Source organism: Pteropus vampyrus, unplaced genomic scaffold (assembly GCF_000151845.1).
Source record: "Pteropus vampyrus isolate Shadow unplaced genomic scaffold, Pvam_2.0 Scaffold5, whole genome shotgun sequence".
Lineage (NCBI taxonomy): Eukaryota > Metazoa > Chordata > Mammalia > Chiroptera > Pteropodidae > Pteropus > Pteropus vampyrus.
The window spans coordinates 8511019-8527558 of record NW_011888786.1 but is presented as its reverse complement, the minus strand read 5'-3'; the positions used below and the strand labels follow the sequence as shown (position 1 = coordinate 8527558).

The following is a 16540-nucleotide window of genomic DNA, read 5'->3' as shown; positions in this document are numbered from 1 at the left end:
AATTAAAAACATTTGAATACCAGCATTTTCATATGGTTCATCTTAACGACTATGATCATTCACATAAACGAGTCACATGTTGTAGATATTCTTGCTCCTAAACAAAGACATGCATTTATTTCAAACTTACTGCTGGCTTTTGCAAACATTGATCAATAATGTTCTCCATCCTCCTTTTCACAAAATGCAATGATTTTCGAGGATAATAAGGAAACAGCAAAGGACTTTCTGGTTTGAAACAAACAAACAAAAAGCTATAGTAAACCAGATGACTGGGAGAAAATATTCTACTATTAGAGCCAGCCCACAGGGCTTTTCTGATGGTAGAATTCTTCCTGGCTACTTCATTACACCTTCATACAACCTCACTAAAAATCACCATGACTGTCTGCATTTCATCATCCCCTGCTGCCAGCCTGCTAAAAACCACCACATTCACTATAAGTTGAGTTCCAGCAGCATATTATTCTATATGCTATTTTTTCCTACCAAAATCCAACAGTATGCTTCTTTTGTCTCTAAGAAGAAAGGGATGATTTGAGAACCATAAGACAATTAATAAAACAAAGTTCATTCTTTATTTTTTGCCACAATGGAGTGACAACAGTCCAATATTGTTTCAGAAGAGTATGCTAAAAACAAAAACAGGACACAAGAAACTAGTGCTATGAAAATAAGCTCTTTACTTTTAAAAAGGCTTTTATCTGTAGAAAGTAATACATAACGAAGTATTTACTGACACCAAGTATACTAGGTTCTTTTCATATCTGTTATTTTCACTGCTTACTGTACAAAGTAAGCATCATATACTCCATTTTATAGGTTAAAAAAAAGAGAGAGGCTTAGGTTTGGGCAACTGCCCACTGTGAAATGACTGAGTATCTAGACCTATGAATCAAACCTAAGTTCAATGCCCAAGCCCACCCTCTTCCATAGTGCCCTGCAGGCCTTCCTCACTTATAGCATCCCATGTCCCAGCTAAGCTGGATAAAAAGAATTGTAATCATGTTAACATTTTAAGCTCCCAAAAGGTGACAGATGCTGTGGTATCATAGAAAAATATTTTGTCTTTGTCCCAGTTCCCAGCACAGAGCTCCTAGAACATTTGGAATTTCCTGAGTGATAAAGGTTAATAGTAACATCTTTTGTTTAATGAAGTGACTCTTGCCAGTCCCCTGATAGCTTCAAGATGGGGGCTGGTCGCCATAAAGGCCAAGTCTTGATTAGAAGCTTGGAACCTTCAGACCCACCCCCCAATACCCAGGGAGGGGAAAGGAGAGAAGCAGGAGTTGAGTTCAATCACCAACAGTCAATGACTTAAACAATCATGTCTACAAAATGAAAACTCCATAAAACCTGTTGTTAAACAAGAGAGCTCGGAGGGCCTCTGGGGAGTGAGTGACTACATCAGGTTCTGGGAGGACGACGCATTTGGAGGTGGCTCTGCGCCCCTCCCCCACACCTCACCCTATGCACCATTTCCACTTGGCTATTCCTTACGTGTATCCTTTATAATAAACTGGTAAATACATGTGTAGTGTTTTTCTAAGTTTTATGAGCCATTTTAGTGAATTATCAAACCTGAAGGTGGCGGGAAATTGTGAGAATTCCCAACTTTGTAGTCAAGTGGGACAGAAATGTAGGTAACCTAGGGACCCCAATACCTGCAATTAAAGTCTGAAGTGGGTGCATTGTTGTGGGATGAAGCCTTTAAACCTGTGGAGTCTGGTGCTAACAGTAGAGAGTGTCCGAATTAGACAGTAGGACACCCAGTTGGTGTCAGAACTGGTCTTATGAGGAAAAAAACTCCCATTTTGGTGTCAGAAGTGTTTTGAGTAAAAACCTCTCAGATGCTAATACAGTGACTATTTATGTGCTATGTGCCAGGCACTACGCTAAGTGCTTTTTATAGATCCATTCTGAATCTCCACAACAGCTTCTTGAGGGTGGTCCCATCATCATCTTCATTTTCATATGAGAAAACTGGGGCACAGAGAGGTTAGGCAACTCGCCCTCAGCCACACTCCTAGGAAGTAGCGGAGCGAGATTCCAACCCAAGCAATCCAGTTTCCGGAGCACCAACTTGGACCCAGTATATAACACTGACTCTTTCATGTGCCCTAACAAAATATATACACTAAGCATTTAGCACCTGATTTGTACAACGTGTTAGAAAGAAGTTTCATTAGTTTTCCTGATAGTTCCATAATGATAGTTGTTATTAATACTAGACTTAGAAACTGGGAGATTACTGAGCTTGCTGAAACTCACAACTCAAACAGCAAGCACGTAAGAGATGGAGTTAGTCTGGTGTATCTATGTTAAGCATGAGGCCTGTAGCTAAAATTAAGCCTTTCTATTCAGCCACAGAAGATGGGTGGGACCTATTTTTAGAGCAACAAAGTTCCCAGATCAATAATAGCCCAATACAGTCCAGGTGCCACCACTCCTGGCACACTATCGGCCCTTCTCAGGTACCATCCCTTATTCCTTGGGCATCCTGATTAAGTACAGCAAATGAGTCAGCTATACCTCTATTCTCCCTCCATGCAATAGCTAACTTACATTGCTATATTTCTCTAGTGATCTTGACTCTCAAGTAATACAAAATGTGTCCTGCCCTGGAAAAGAATTCGAACTTCTAGGGTTAAAACAAAAGAGCAATAAGCAAAGTTCTGGGCCTCAGAGAATTCTCACCCTCTTCTGTCCCTTCCTCCCTCCCTCCATCCAGATAAACACCAACCAGATAAAAGAGGCAGAGATTACTATTGAGTCCAGCTACAAACTGAGGTTCTGTAGTTAAGAGGATCTTAGCTCCCTCGCTTCCTAGCTTGTGTGATCTTGGACCTTCTTTAACTTTGTTTCCTCATTAGTAAAATGAGGATAACAAGTACCTACCCCACAGGCTGTTGCATGAATTAAAGGAGGTAATAACGTGTATGTGGCTATTACCCTAGAGATCTAAGAAACTAAACTGTGGTCAGATTACTCTTTGAGATAGCAAAGAAATGCTAACTTAAAAAATATTTTCATTTAGTGAAATTCTGACATTTAATGGTTGCTATTTTGTGTTGCATCCCTAATAATGCTAAAGTTTTACCATATCAACATTTTATGATCCCAGAGAATGAAAAGTATAACAAGTAAACCAAAAAGCTTCAGCCTCAGAATACAGTGATGCATCATTTTACTTTTAGGAGTTAAGAGATTAGCCCTGGCGAAACAGACTTCTTTAGTAGGCTCTATAGTTTTCTACCCAATATCTTATTTTTTTATAGGGTGTAAAACAGACAATACTTAAGAATAAGCAATCTTACTATATCACAGTTAATATCAGAGTGTTTTCGATAATGGTTATGTCATATATCATTTGTTATTTTGCTGTTTCTTTAGAATCAAATGAAATGGACACAAAACGTAACTCTAAAGAATTCAGAAGTACTCAGCAAGTATTCAGCAAAACTGTCAGCTGATATACTGGTCTCAAATAAATACGAACAGGGCCAAACTCTACTTGGTTCATGAAATACCTTTAAGGTGGCTGCTGTTCTGAAGGAAGTCATACCACTGATTTCCTTCTGTGTTGGGGGGTGACACAAGATCATCATCTTCATCTTTCAAGTACTAGAAATACAGAATTAAAGATTTAAATGTAAGAAACCAAAGAGGAAGCTTCAAAAATTTATATTTAACATTATTCTATTTAATAAGTTAGTTTTACTACCAAGTCCTCTTGAAAAGTGCATTGCTATTATTCTGAGTGAGGTGACCGAAGTTTGTTAAATGCCAAGCAACTAAACAAACTGCTAACTACTAAAAGATTAGAATGCTGTAGGTGTAGAGATCATAAATTGAGTTTAAATTTTGTGTTCCATTTTCAATGAAGCAAACTTTAAGCTTATATACGTAACTTTACAAATCAATTTGAAGTGTCAACTGTCAATGTACTCTACAGGCATAGCTCTCAAAGTGTGGAGTCCCCAAGATGCTTTCAGGGACTCACAAGGTCAATACCATTTTCATAATATTATCAAGATGTAATTTGCTCCTTTCACTGTAATGACATTTACACTGAAGGTCAAAAGTACAGGTGGGAAAATCTGCTTGTATCGTCACCAAGAGCCAAGGCAGTGGCACCAAACCCTACCAGCAAGTCACTGTATTCTTCTTTGCCACACACGATTTCACTAAACACTAATGAAGCTATTAAAATAATTAATTTTATTAAATCTCAACCTTTGAGTACAAATCTTTTTAATATTCTGTGTGAAGGAACTGAAAGTATACATAAAGCACTTTTGCTGCATATCAAAGCATAACGGTTATCATGGGGAGAAGCATTTATAAAAACATAGCTGTGTCTTAAGCCAGGCACTTTTTGCTGTTAATGGAATTCCACTTTTACTTGAAAGAATGACTGGCAGGAAAACTATGATTATCCATTCTTGGGTATTTGGCAGATATTTTCTTGAAAATAAATAAAATGAGCCTGTCATTTTAAGTAAACCAACTGATAGTATCTGTTGCCAATGATAAAATTCAAACATTCATGCAAAAATTAAAATTTTGGAAAACGTGTATTTGCCACTGTGTGCTCGACAGCTTCACAGTACTCAAAGACTGTCTTGATGAAATTAGTGACATTAATAAAACCTGACTTTTGGATACTATATGAAGAAAAGTGTCAGCATATGGGAGATCTGCATAACTCAGTGAATCAATATTCTCCAATGGCCAAGACGTGATGTTACAAAATCATGCATGGGTAAAAGACCCATTCAAAGTTCAAGGCAGATGAATGGATTTTAACGTATCAGAGTATGAAAAGTCCACTGATGCAATTTAGATTGCACATTGAAGCTAACCTCTATCACCTGTCAGGATTTGGTACAGTATCAAGTAACATCCAATTATCTAAAAAAGCTATTAAAATACTTCTCCCCTTTCCAATTATATACCTATATGGAGCCATTTTATTTATATACTTTAACCAAAACAACATATCACGACAGATTAGCAGATTGAATACAAAAGCAGATATGAGAATTTAGCTGTCTTCCATTAAACCAGACATTAAAGAGATTTGCAAAAATATTAAAAAATGCGACTCTTCACTGTTTTGTTTTGTGAGTTATTTTTTATTAAAAATGTTTATATTAACATGTAATGATAATTGTCTTTTTCAATGGTTATTTTTTAAAATAAATTTAGAAATAATTTTTTATTCTGTTTAATGTCTAATACCTAATAATACCTAGCATTAATAGATATGACCCACGTAAAAGCTCTTCAGAGTCCTCGATAATTTTAAGAATGTAAAAGAGTTCCAAGACCAGAAAGTTTAAAAACTGCTACTCTATGGTTATTTCCTGAAAATGGTAGGGCTACTATATATGGTATTACATTACTTTCCGTAAACTTTGGACAATAAAGACTAACACTGCTAGTGTATTTAAATTAGTTAAAATTAATAACTTAATTCAATCCAAAACCCATACCTGACCAACTTTTTCAACATTGAAGTATTTTCCTTTTCGATTATAAAGGTCTGGAGCCTAGAAAGAATAAATATAGCTTCATTGTTAAGTCAACTCACAATAGAAAAAAATATCTTATATTTAAACCAAAAACTTTATTTTTTTAAGAGAGTTGTTAGTGGCAGTTACTCTTTCTTTCATGGGCTGTAAGACACACATACAAACAAAAGTTCAATTTAAAGGCTTTATGTTTTATAAATAAGAACTGTCATTAATTAGTTCAATAGTTTAAAAAGCTGAACTGCTAAAAACTTCATTTGAATTGCATTAAATTTGATTACTTCTTCCCATTACACAGGTTTATTGCAATTAAGAAAAAACAGCATCACAGAAAATACCAATTTCCTACCTCATTGAAATGTTCAGTAAGAAATTCAGCAACAAATGTGATATCTTTTTGAGTCATCTATCAAAACCAAAAAGAAATAAAAAGAAATCAAATCAAAAGAAAGCTTCCTAATAAAAGAAATACTATGTAATAAATGTGATCTTTTTTTTTTTTTTTTACTATATACTAAAAGCCACAGAACAAAGAAGCAAAGTTCCTTCTAAGAAATATCAATAAAATCCAGATGATTATTTAATTCTGAAAATAGGAGGAAATCCTGGGGTTCTGAGAAGCATGTAATTAAACACTTAAACTCATGTTCCAACCAGCCAATCCAAACGCTACAGAACTCCTTCCGGCCTAACATTGTTTATTATTTTATGCCTGTGCTAAGCTGAGGTGTGCAGGGTCCCTCCTTTGGGAGTGGAGGGGACTGTTAGCTCAGATAAATAACCTCGACCTGACTTTAGGGCTGGCCTCTGCTTCTTGCAATGACCCTTCTCTCACCCTACCCTAGTTCTTCAGCCCTCAAAAAAGTAAACATTTAGGTCCCTCCCAACAATTAACATATTTTATCTCCCAAAATAAAGGTAAGAGTAATGGTAGAGAAATAGCTAATGTGAACTTTCCTAGTTTGCAAAGACAGTCACCATAGCACAGAAAATCTGCTTCGTGTTAAGAGCTGTCATTCCTTAGTCATTTAGTTTCACCGAGGCTTATTTTAATGCTTGCTTATAAAAACTACCTGAATCAGACAGTTTGGGCAGGGGTGAAGATGACTAAGCTGCAGGAATCAAGTGGGAATTTTGCCCTATTCTTAAAGATCTTCCTGGAAGGAGATTGCACTGCAGCTTGTCACAATCCATATAGTCAGAAAGTAACTGCGCTTACCAAATATCAACATAGGCACGAATATCTAAGCACTGCGTTTGCAAAGAAAATAATGCACTTAAGATCTAAGGACATTAAAACAAGGAATACAAACACTCTATGTTACATAGATTATAAAATCGTATACAAACATGAAAATTATAAATTTAACAGCCATAATAAAGGTATTCTGAGATTAAAAGATATATATAACATGTAAATTTCTTTTAAAAATAAAAGGCTTACTAAAACTTGTCTCGTGTCTGCAGCCTGACACCCTGTTAACTAATAACTGAATAAGAAGGCCCAGATGACCAACAAGGCTGAGCTCAGGCATGGCATACCTAACACGTGAGGAAAACATACTGCTATATAGTACCTTATTCAGCTCAGGAAGTACGTGGTCTTCTGTCATTCTCAACATTGCTGGAAATATAAATTTAAAAACCATTTCTAAAGGAAACATAATTTTAATTATAGATGCTTTCTCATGACCAATGTGTTTCACTGGACAAAATTTTCAATTGTCAACAGCTTCCTTTCTCTTAGGAAAAGTTATTTTCTTCTAAACACAAAAGGTGAAGAATTTAAATTTGATTTATATTTTCGAGTTCAAAAAGGTTGAATTAACCATCCTAAACTATTATTTTTCACTTTCTCCTTCAACTCAACCCATTGCTACTCCAGACTAACAAATCTAACTGCTGCCTTGTGCTAAGACTACTAAGGCTTCATGTACAAAGATTCCTCTTTTAAAATCTACAAGCGATGCTTTCCTCCGAAAGCCTTAGAATACCATAAACGGATGTGTTTCTTTCCCTTGGGCTTTTTCACCACATAAAGATACTTGCACTAAGACTTATGCATGTATAAATGCACTCACATACAAATTTACACACTGTCTTTAACCTAGTGTCTGTGGTTGACTCTTGTCCCTCCACAGGGTTGTCTTCACCTACACTGTGTTTCTGTGTTACACCCACCCAAGTCATGAAGCACACTGCATACGCTTCCGCATAGTGTTTGAACACACTCCTTGTGTTAGGTCATGAGAAAGCATGTTGGACTTGCTTCGCAAATATAGATTATTTCAGAAACCATTTTTAATTACTTCAAACTTCTAAATTATCAGAAAAACCAGACATAAGCTAGTTCCATTCATTCATTTATCCACCCAAAAGCTGAGTGCACTATAGGCGCTAGAGATATAGGAGTATAAAAAGAAGTTCCTGTCTTTACGGAGACGGCATTTTACAAAAGAGCAAACCAAGGCTACAGGGCTAACTAGTGGCAGAGCCAGACTACAGTTAGGTCTGCAGTCCCTAATCCAGCACTGGAGCTTTCTATACTGTCCTGCTCCAATAATAAGGACTGAGCAGCAATTCATTTCTCTTCTAATCTGGCTTCTTATTACAGTTAGGACATGCAATAAGGATGTAAACTATCTAAATTACTCAAATAAGTAAAATCAAACTACTACTTCTGTAGAAGAAAATTATTTCTAAGGTTTCGTTCAGTTTTGATACTGTAATTTATTCTAATTAACAATTCTGATCAATTAAACAGGCTGGCCTGATAAACACTCTGGCTCCCCATCCTGGCTTGTGCTGGTACAGTTCTGAGAAAAATCTAAGAAATATCAACATCTACAGATCACATTCATTATTTTATCAAAAGCAATTATGTTAAGCTAACCAATATAAAGTCTGTTTTTAAAACATCCAAATTAAAGATCTGGGCATTTGTTTAAAGGATGCTAGTACAATTCAGGTAATTTATTTTCTATTTTACCCTTTGGAATTTTAACAAATATGGGATAAATTCCATTTATAATTAAATTTGGCATATGTTGGAGGGAAATGTATATTGGATTATTTCAAAGATATTTAGAGGTCACTAAAATGACAGTTCAAACAGACCTAAATAAAATATGCATATACTGCACAGTATTTAACATTGAATATCAAGTTGATAAACATATGTTAATTACCTACAAATGCAAAGATTCTCTGAAGATACCGAAAAAGGCCACAAGTGGTCTGCATTCAATTAGCTAGGGGCATCACTGTTCAACAGGAGTGATAATGGAAACGAAACGTCCTAGCCTGTGCTGTACAACACCGTAGCCACTAACCACATGTGACTATTGAGTCCTTCTAATGTGGCTGGAACGACTGAGGATATGAATATATAACTTTATAACATTTCAACTAATTTAAATAGCCGCATGTGGTTAGTGGCTTCCATAACAGACAGGATAGATCTAGAGACAGAAGACCAAAGTATAAAACAGAAAATAAGCTATTCAAAGCAGAGGCTGTGTCTTATTTTTACTATTATTATTTGTTTTAATCTAACACCTAGCAGTATCTAATACATATCAGGGATTCAAAAATGCTATTTTAACCTAAGGAGACATCACAAGGTAAAAAAAGATTATCAGTGAGTGAGAGAGACAACCAATGCTACAGGTTACACCTGTGGGGAGGTGGGGATGGGTGGGGTAGAGAAGACCGGCCACACAGTAAAAACTGCTGAACTAGTTGGAGAGCAGGAGGGGTTCGTTTACACTATTCGCTCTCTCTCATAAGTATTTGAAAGTTTACTAGAGTAAATGAAATATTCTAAATTGATGCTTCGCAATTAAAAAAATATATTAAAACAAGAATGCTTCATTCACTTAACTTACCCACATAAAGCCACCGAAAAAATGCTTTGAAGTTTTTCATACTACTATCTATAACTCTAAAAGATAAAAAGAAATCAGGAATAAATTACATGGCATTCATGTAATACTGTTAAATTGTCATGGAATATAATCCTTACTGTTGTATTATATCCTATCTGGATGACATTTAAGCCTTTAGAAAAGATTTTACAAATTAAACACATACCTAAAATAAAATTTTAAGAGCAAATCCTGTTTCTTTCTAAAACTAAAGCAAATAACTCAGATTCTAACTGGTTATAACAGCCTTGCCACAAACTGTGTAATAGTCTCCCCTAGTATTCGGTAAAGTGTGAAATCCTTTCTAACTCTACAAATAAAAGAAACCAGAAAAAAACAGTTTTCAGCATTATTCTCAGTTTAAAAAAGTACTCACTGGTCAGTAAGAAAAAACATCAATTCCAACAGAAAACCATGATTATAAGTTTCTACTCTTTCTCTACTCCAATACCACTCAACATTATTTGTGGTGGTTGATTTTTAACCTTATAATAACATCTTGAAAGTTGAATTTCCTTGTTCTTTACACAAATGCACCCCCAAAATCAAGTGAATAAATGGAAGTCATCATCGTTTTAATGAAACTGTTTCTGAGTACAGAGATGGGTATTATTTTTAAAAAATTTTTTTAGGTTGCCCTTTTTAGGTTATTTTTTTTAGGCAGTTAACACCTGCACTTTTCATTCCTGTGTCTTGAAGCCCCTTCCAAGCATTAAGTGTCACAGCACCGCTGGAGGGGCAGGTCGTTATAACTAACCTTTCTGTACACAATAAAACCCTGCGCTTAAAAGACTGTGACATGTGTACATTACTAAAAGCAACATGATCAATTCTCCTGCAGCAAAAATGAAAAAATAAAAAAGTTCCTTTGCATTTTTCCTGATCTCACTCTAACCCCAGGTAACCACTGATCTGTTAGAGGCTAACATCAAAATTCTCACTGCCTCAGTTTCTCCATCTTTAACCTAACATGCTATATTCTACTTACATCAAAGGAGCAAGAAGTTAAAAATTACCTTGCATTCATATTGAAAGATGATCAGAGAAAGCTTAATTTTTATATTTACTCTCTGCGAATATGGCGAACCAAAAAACAATTCAAAATACAGAAGCAGTGTCACTTTTCCTCTCATTTCGCCTTCTGAGAACATGCATCTAGAAACTCTACTTTCTAAAGCCCCACTAAAATGACAGTGGATTGGTGGAGAGGGGTGTTATGTTATAAACCCACACAGAAAAAAGGGAATAGAAAAGAAACTAAAATAAATTTCAGAAGTGTCAAAAGCCAATGGAGGACTGGTAACTGACTAAGCTCTATAGAGGCGGCCTCATGGCAGACAGTGCACAGAGGGCAGCAAGGAATCATGCAGCCTGCAGAATCTCGAAGATGCTCCATCCTCAGAAATCTCAGGTTCAACAGAAGACATGAGGATGACGTGGGGGGCTGGACACAAGAGGACAAACTGACAGTGATCGATATGTTCTTTCCCCAAATATATGAATGCCTCGGGGTTTACCTTCCAGATGAAAACAAAAAATCAGGGTTCTTCAAAGAAACGAAATGAACTGGGAAGAGCTGGGGCAGTTCCATGTGGGCACCAGCTGCACACAGCAGGGCCCCGCATACTCTGGCACTCGGACTGGCTCTGGACTGCCCTGCACTTGGAGATTCTGAGCAACTTCCAACTGCCTCATGAATAAATATGAGTAAATCATCAGGCATCGTGTATCAGAAGGACGCTTGCCATAAGAGATCAAGACAAACAGAAAAGTGATCCAGGAAATGGAGATAATTCAGGGAGCAGCACAGACTTTTAAAAAATCTAATTACTGTCCTTGGAGAGATCTGAGACGTCACATCCACAAAGCAAGAGCAAAGCTTTGCAAAACGATTAAAGAAACAATAAAACACTTTTGGAAATTAAGTTTCCTTTGCTAGCTCCCCATCCAGCCCATCTCTAAATGTTAGAAAGCCCATCACTCAGTCTTCAGATCTCTCCTCTTCCCTAAGCACACTGCCTCATCCAGGTTCACAGCCTGAAATAACACCAATGGGCAGCTGGCCCCCAAATTCACATTTCCAGCACGGACTCCTCCCTTGAATGTTAGTCTCATATCATCAATATGTAGTGAACAGCTCCACCTATATAGTTAAGTCATTTCAAAATTAATATGCATAACACTGACCAGGTGATCAAAATTAATGTCACAAAGGAGACGAAGATGGACATCATTTGCCTCTGGATGTGACACCTTGAGAGGGACACTCCACAGATTACGTAGTATTCTGGCCTGGAAGGCATAACCTGAATCTAATCATAAAAAATATCAGATGAACCCAAAGTGAGGAACATAAAGCACACAGATAGATAGATATATATATACTCCCCCAAGTCTTCCCCCATTTAATTAAATGTTAATTCTACTCTTCTAGGTGCTTTTAAACACTGTTTTAGATGCTGAGGCTATAGCAGTGAACAGACCTAATAAAAATTCTCATAATTACCCCATGACTCCTTTATTTTGTCATCCATATAAATCATTCAGCAAATCTTGTAATTTCTACTTTTAAGATACATCCAGATTCTGACCACCATTTCTCTCTTGGCTTGTTCTTACCCTCCTATAATCTACTCACAACACTAAGTAAATAACAAGAGGGATGTTTTTAAAATGTTAAGTCATACCTCCTGTCACTCAACTATTCATAACTCCCTAAAAGCTTCTTATTATATCTAGAGTAAAAGCCAAGGTCTTTACAACAGCCTACAGGCTCCACACGACCTGACCTGGCCCATCCTCCATGACCTCTCTCAGTTCACGCTGTCATTCAATTCACTTTATCATGCCTCCTTGAGGTCCCCCAACATGCCAGGCATGCTCCAAACTCAGGGCCTTTACTCTTGCTGTCTCTTTTGCCCCCAAATATCAATAAGGCTCATTCCTTCCTGTTTCTCTCCAATATCATCTTTTTAGCGAGGCCCTCTCTGACCATCTATATAAAAGTACACTCCCTACGCCTAGCATGCCCTAGGTCCTCCCCTGCTTTGTTTTTCTCACCACTACTTATCAGTATCTGACATACTATATATTTTAATTATTCATTCATTGTCTGTCTTGTTACATTAGAATGTAAGATCCATGTAGGCAAGAATTTTTATTAGTTCTATTCACTGCTATATCCTCAGCATCTAACACAGTGTTTAAAACATAGTTAAATGCTCACGAAATGTCTATTGATGAGTGATGGTGCTGGATTATTAAATCAAGAAAATTTCTCAGAAAAGAGAAACATTTTTTCTCTCATATTTTTCATATCTTACTTTCCATACAGGACGAATCCATCAAGTCTATTATCTGAAGAACTAGATTTCTAGAATGAAAATCTAGTTAAAAAACAAACAAACAAACAAACAAAAACAGAGAGAAAGAAAAGAAATTATCAAAACAATAATAGAATTCAGGTTAAGTGATGTTTTCTTATTATAAGCACAAAGAATGAAGAGCTCCACATCTAAAAGCACTATGGTGAAATTTCAAGAAAAAGCTTTTCTTGAAAAAGAGATGAGAAAAAAATACCTTACAAAGGAATGAGAATCAGATACACCAGATTTTACATTAGTAACAAAAAGGTCAGAAACAATGGAGCAATGCTTTCAAGGTTCTATGAGAAATGATTTCCCCTTCAAAATCCTACACGCAGTGGAAGCTATCAATTAAGTGTGAAGGTAAAAGACACAAAACGACACAGAAAAGTTTATCCATGCATGTCTGCTTCCTAAGTTACCGGAGGATGTTTTCCAGCAAAACGATTAAATGAACCAAGAAAGAGGAGATGCTGGAAAACCAAATCTACCCCAGGAAAGCAATGAAAAAGATGCCCATGTTGTGGCCGGTGGGAGAGCTGGGACACCACATCCAGATGGTGTGGGGTCGGAAGGCTAAAGGAGGAAGTACTTGGGACAGAGGGGAATTGCTGGGATATGATACTACCCTTGAGACAGGGAAAGAACCCCAGGACGTGATACAGACAGACAATACAAGAAAAAGAGAAAGCAGAGTCTAGGAAAAAAAAAAGAAACAAAGAGAAGAATAATTTCTAAAAAACTGATGAATGAAAAGAAATGCAGTATAGTTACACAATTCAGAAATATGGAGGTAACCTACAGAAGAACTAAAAATAGAAACAGCTACAAGAGTTAAAAGATCCTAGAGAGAGGACCTGGGGTAAAGATGGGTGGGACAGGAAAACACTGCTTTACTTTATGAAATCACTGTGCTATTGGCTTGTTTTAATCTTGTAAAGATATAATTTTGATAAAAACTTAAAAACTTGTTTTAATCATGACTGGGTTCTTATTTATTAGTGAAAAATGAAACATTCTCAGGTTAATAACTCTAGATATCCCTAATACTTACTGAAGAAGTTCATTTGCCTTGAGTATGAAAGAACCCACAGCAGTAATAGCATCTAAAGGGAAATAAATAAATATCATTTGTCAAGTGAGTAAAGGATGTTTAATGTATTCTATTGAGAATGAAATTACTACCTTCAATTCCTGCAGCATCTAGTCCAAGAGGTTCATATTTCTGCTTCCATGAAGCCATTCCTTTCAGTTCACTCAAGTGGTATAATAAAGACTCTGAGCCACTATCAAAACAGAGCAGAAACAAATTAGTATCGCTACCATCAAGTGGCAGGCAGCTACTAGCTTGAACATTTCTAAATTGAGAAATAAAAATGGAAAATAATTTTATTTCTATGAGAACTACTTATTTCTCAAAATTATCTCTAAGTAGTATAGCAGAATCATTTGGTTATAATGATTACTGAGATGAGTACATGACCACAAGATTAAATTTTCTAAGATCAAATCTGTTCCATAGTTAGTCCTGGCACTTTTAAGATATGCATATGGTTATCTTATTCACCCAATAGCTATGTATTTAACATTCAATAAATATTTATTAAACTCTAATTTTAGGTCAGGCACTATGCCAGATACTGGGGACTTAATGGTGAATAAAACAAAAGGGTCTTTGTGGCACTGACAGTCTAATGGGAGAGACAGTCATAACCACACAATCGGACATTACAGCATTCCAAATACAATAAATGCCTTGAAAGAAATGCACAGGGTGCGGGCCCAATAGAAGAACCCAGTATAATTTGGGGGAGCAGGGAAAACCTCTCTGAACAAGTAATATCTGAGTACAAGTGAAGAGCATGATGGGAGTATTCTAGAAAGCAAAAGTGATACACAAAAACCCTAGGTAGGAGAAAAAAATGCCAAGTTTGAGAAGGCCATGAGCGTGGGTGAAGCCAAGAGGCAGGTATGCTAAAGGCCATGAAAGGTCGTGGGCCTAAGAGTAATGGAAAGGCACTAGAAGATTTTGAGTTAGAGCAACATGACCAGATCCACAGTGGAGAACACATTTAAGGGGCACAGTGCAGACTGGGGAAGACAAGGCTGAAGCGATCAGAGGGAGAGGTAATGGAGCTAAGGGTTAGGGGACTCAGCGTAAACAAATTTGTCAAAATTTAAGTCAAACACTGAGCATCCATCTGACAATTACTTCAATGAGGTATCTGGCGAGAAACAGCATGAGATTCAACAATCTCGGAGAAGAGTCTTGGCTCTGACACTTAGTAACTCTGGGCCAGTCATATAACCATTCTGAACTTGTCTCCTCTTGTATAAAATAAAGATAACCATAACCAACACCTTGCCAAGGTGTTAAACACAAAAATACATAACATGTTTTGTAAACTGCAAAATGATATACAAACATATTTAATTTCACCGCTCAAAAGAGGGTGTATGCCCTATTCAAAATGTACCTCTTGGTTGTCTGGGTGAGAAAAAAGCCCAGACAGGGCATAACCTGGTGAAAAGATGTTAAAAATTATTTTATAAAGTAGTATTACCATAATTGATTCTTTAAATCTTGGGTACTTCGAAATTCCCATCAAGTGCCAATGCAATAATTTTAGCTAGAAAAAGGCTCAAAAAGAGAATGTCGAATGATGAAGTGAAGGCTGAAGAAACATGACCAATGACAATGACATGTAAATGCAATACCAAAAAAATTCTACATCGCTTTCATACCTCTGTAAGTGACTTATAACCAATTTTTGTATACTGGAATATGATGACTCTATAGACTGTCCAAGCTTTTTTAAGCCCTAATTAAGAGAAGAAATATATTTAGTATACAAGCAATATACTATACACCATTCTAAAAAAATTAAGAATGTGTTCATAGCCCTGTAAATACAAAGACACTTTCACCGTACCTTTACTGTTAACTGGTTCATTAAGAGGGTCTGAAGTTCAGCGCTACAATGAAAAAAAAAAAGCATTTTTAGTTTTCTATCCAAAATGTGAACACATCGCTTTGAACTTTAAATTTCAAAGTATAAACAAAATTTTTAAACAAAATAAACTAAAAGAAATAGCCCAACAAAAATTCGGGTTCTGCTGCACTCACAAAGGGAACAGGCCAAAGCGTAGGGAGAGTGTCCTGTGTGCCCAAGGGCACGTCAAAGAAGGGAGGAGGTGTGACACTCCCCACTGGGCAAGTACCTAAACATCTACACAAAAAGCAGCCTTCCACAGCACAGAACCAAATAAATCGCATCTGGAACATGTACATGGAATAAAACATAAACCACTAAAAAACTCTAGATGAAAATACAGATCAATCTATAAACACTCTTAAGATGGGAAATGTCTTTTCAAGAATGCTAGGGAAGATACTACAAAGAAAAAGACTGATTTGGCTATATAAAAAATACATGTATATTATACACACACAAAATGATCGCATTTACTTAAAAAAGTACATAGAAAACCGTAGAAAAATACATATTATTTTTGTTCTTGTGCACCTAAATTTTCTATTTTGTTTATGATAAATATGAGTAACTTTTGAAATATTAGAAAAGGGAAAAGCAAAAGCACGTATCATGAATTCATTACCTAGCTTTCCCCCACAACAGCAAGTGCATGAATTCATCTTGCACTGATGTAGTTGTGTTCTTTTCCTAGACAAAATGGATAATCATGATATGAA

At 36.3% G+C, this 16540-nt stretch overlaps 1 protein-coding gene across 3 annotated transcripts in view; it reads right to left on the bottom strand.

Moving 5' to 3' along the window:
- Positions 1–16540, bottom strand: part of ANAPC4 (anaphase promoting complex subunit 4) — a 38152-nt gene that overhangs the window by 6169 nt on the left and 15443 nt on the right. For all 3 annotated transcript variants that reach the window (XM_011365365.2, XM_023534150.1, XM_023534156.1), the window contains 8 exons: positions 14014–14114; positions 13883–13934; positions 9425–9480; positions 7115–7161; positions 5887–5943; positions 5499–5555; positions 3531–3624; positions 131–228 (listed from right to left, as the gene is read on the bottom strand). In XM_011365365.2, coding sequence (XP_011363667.1) covers positions 131–228; positions 3531–3624; positions 5499–5555; positions 5887–5943; positions 7115–7161; positions 9425–9480; positions 13883–13934; positions 14014–14114 — 562 coding nt within the window. The remainder of the gene's footprint in view (positions 1–130; positions 229–3530; positions 3625–5498; positions 5556–5886; positions 5944–7114; positions 7162–9424; positions 9481–13882; positions 13935–14013; positions 14115–16540) is intronic.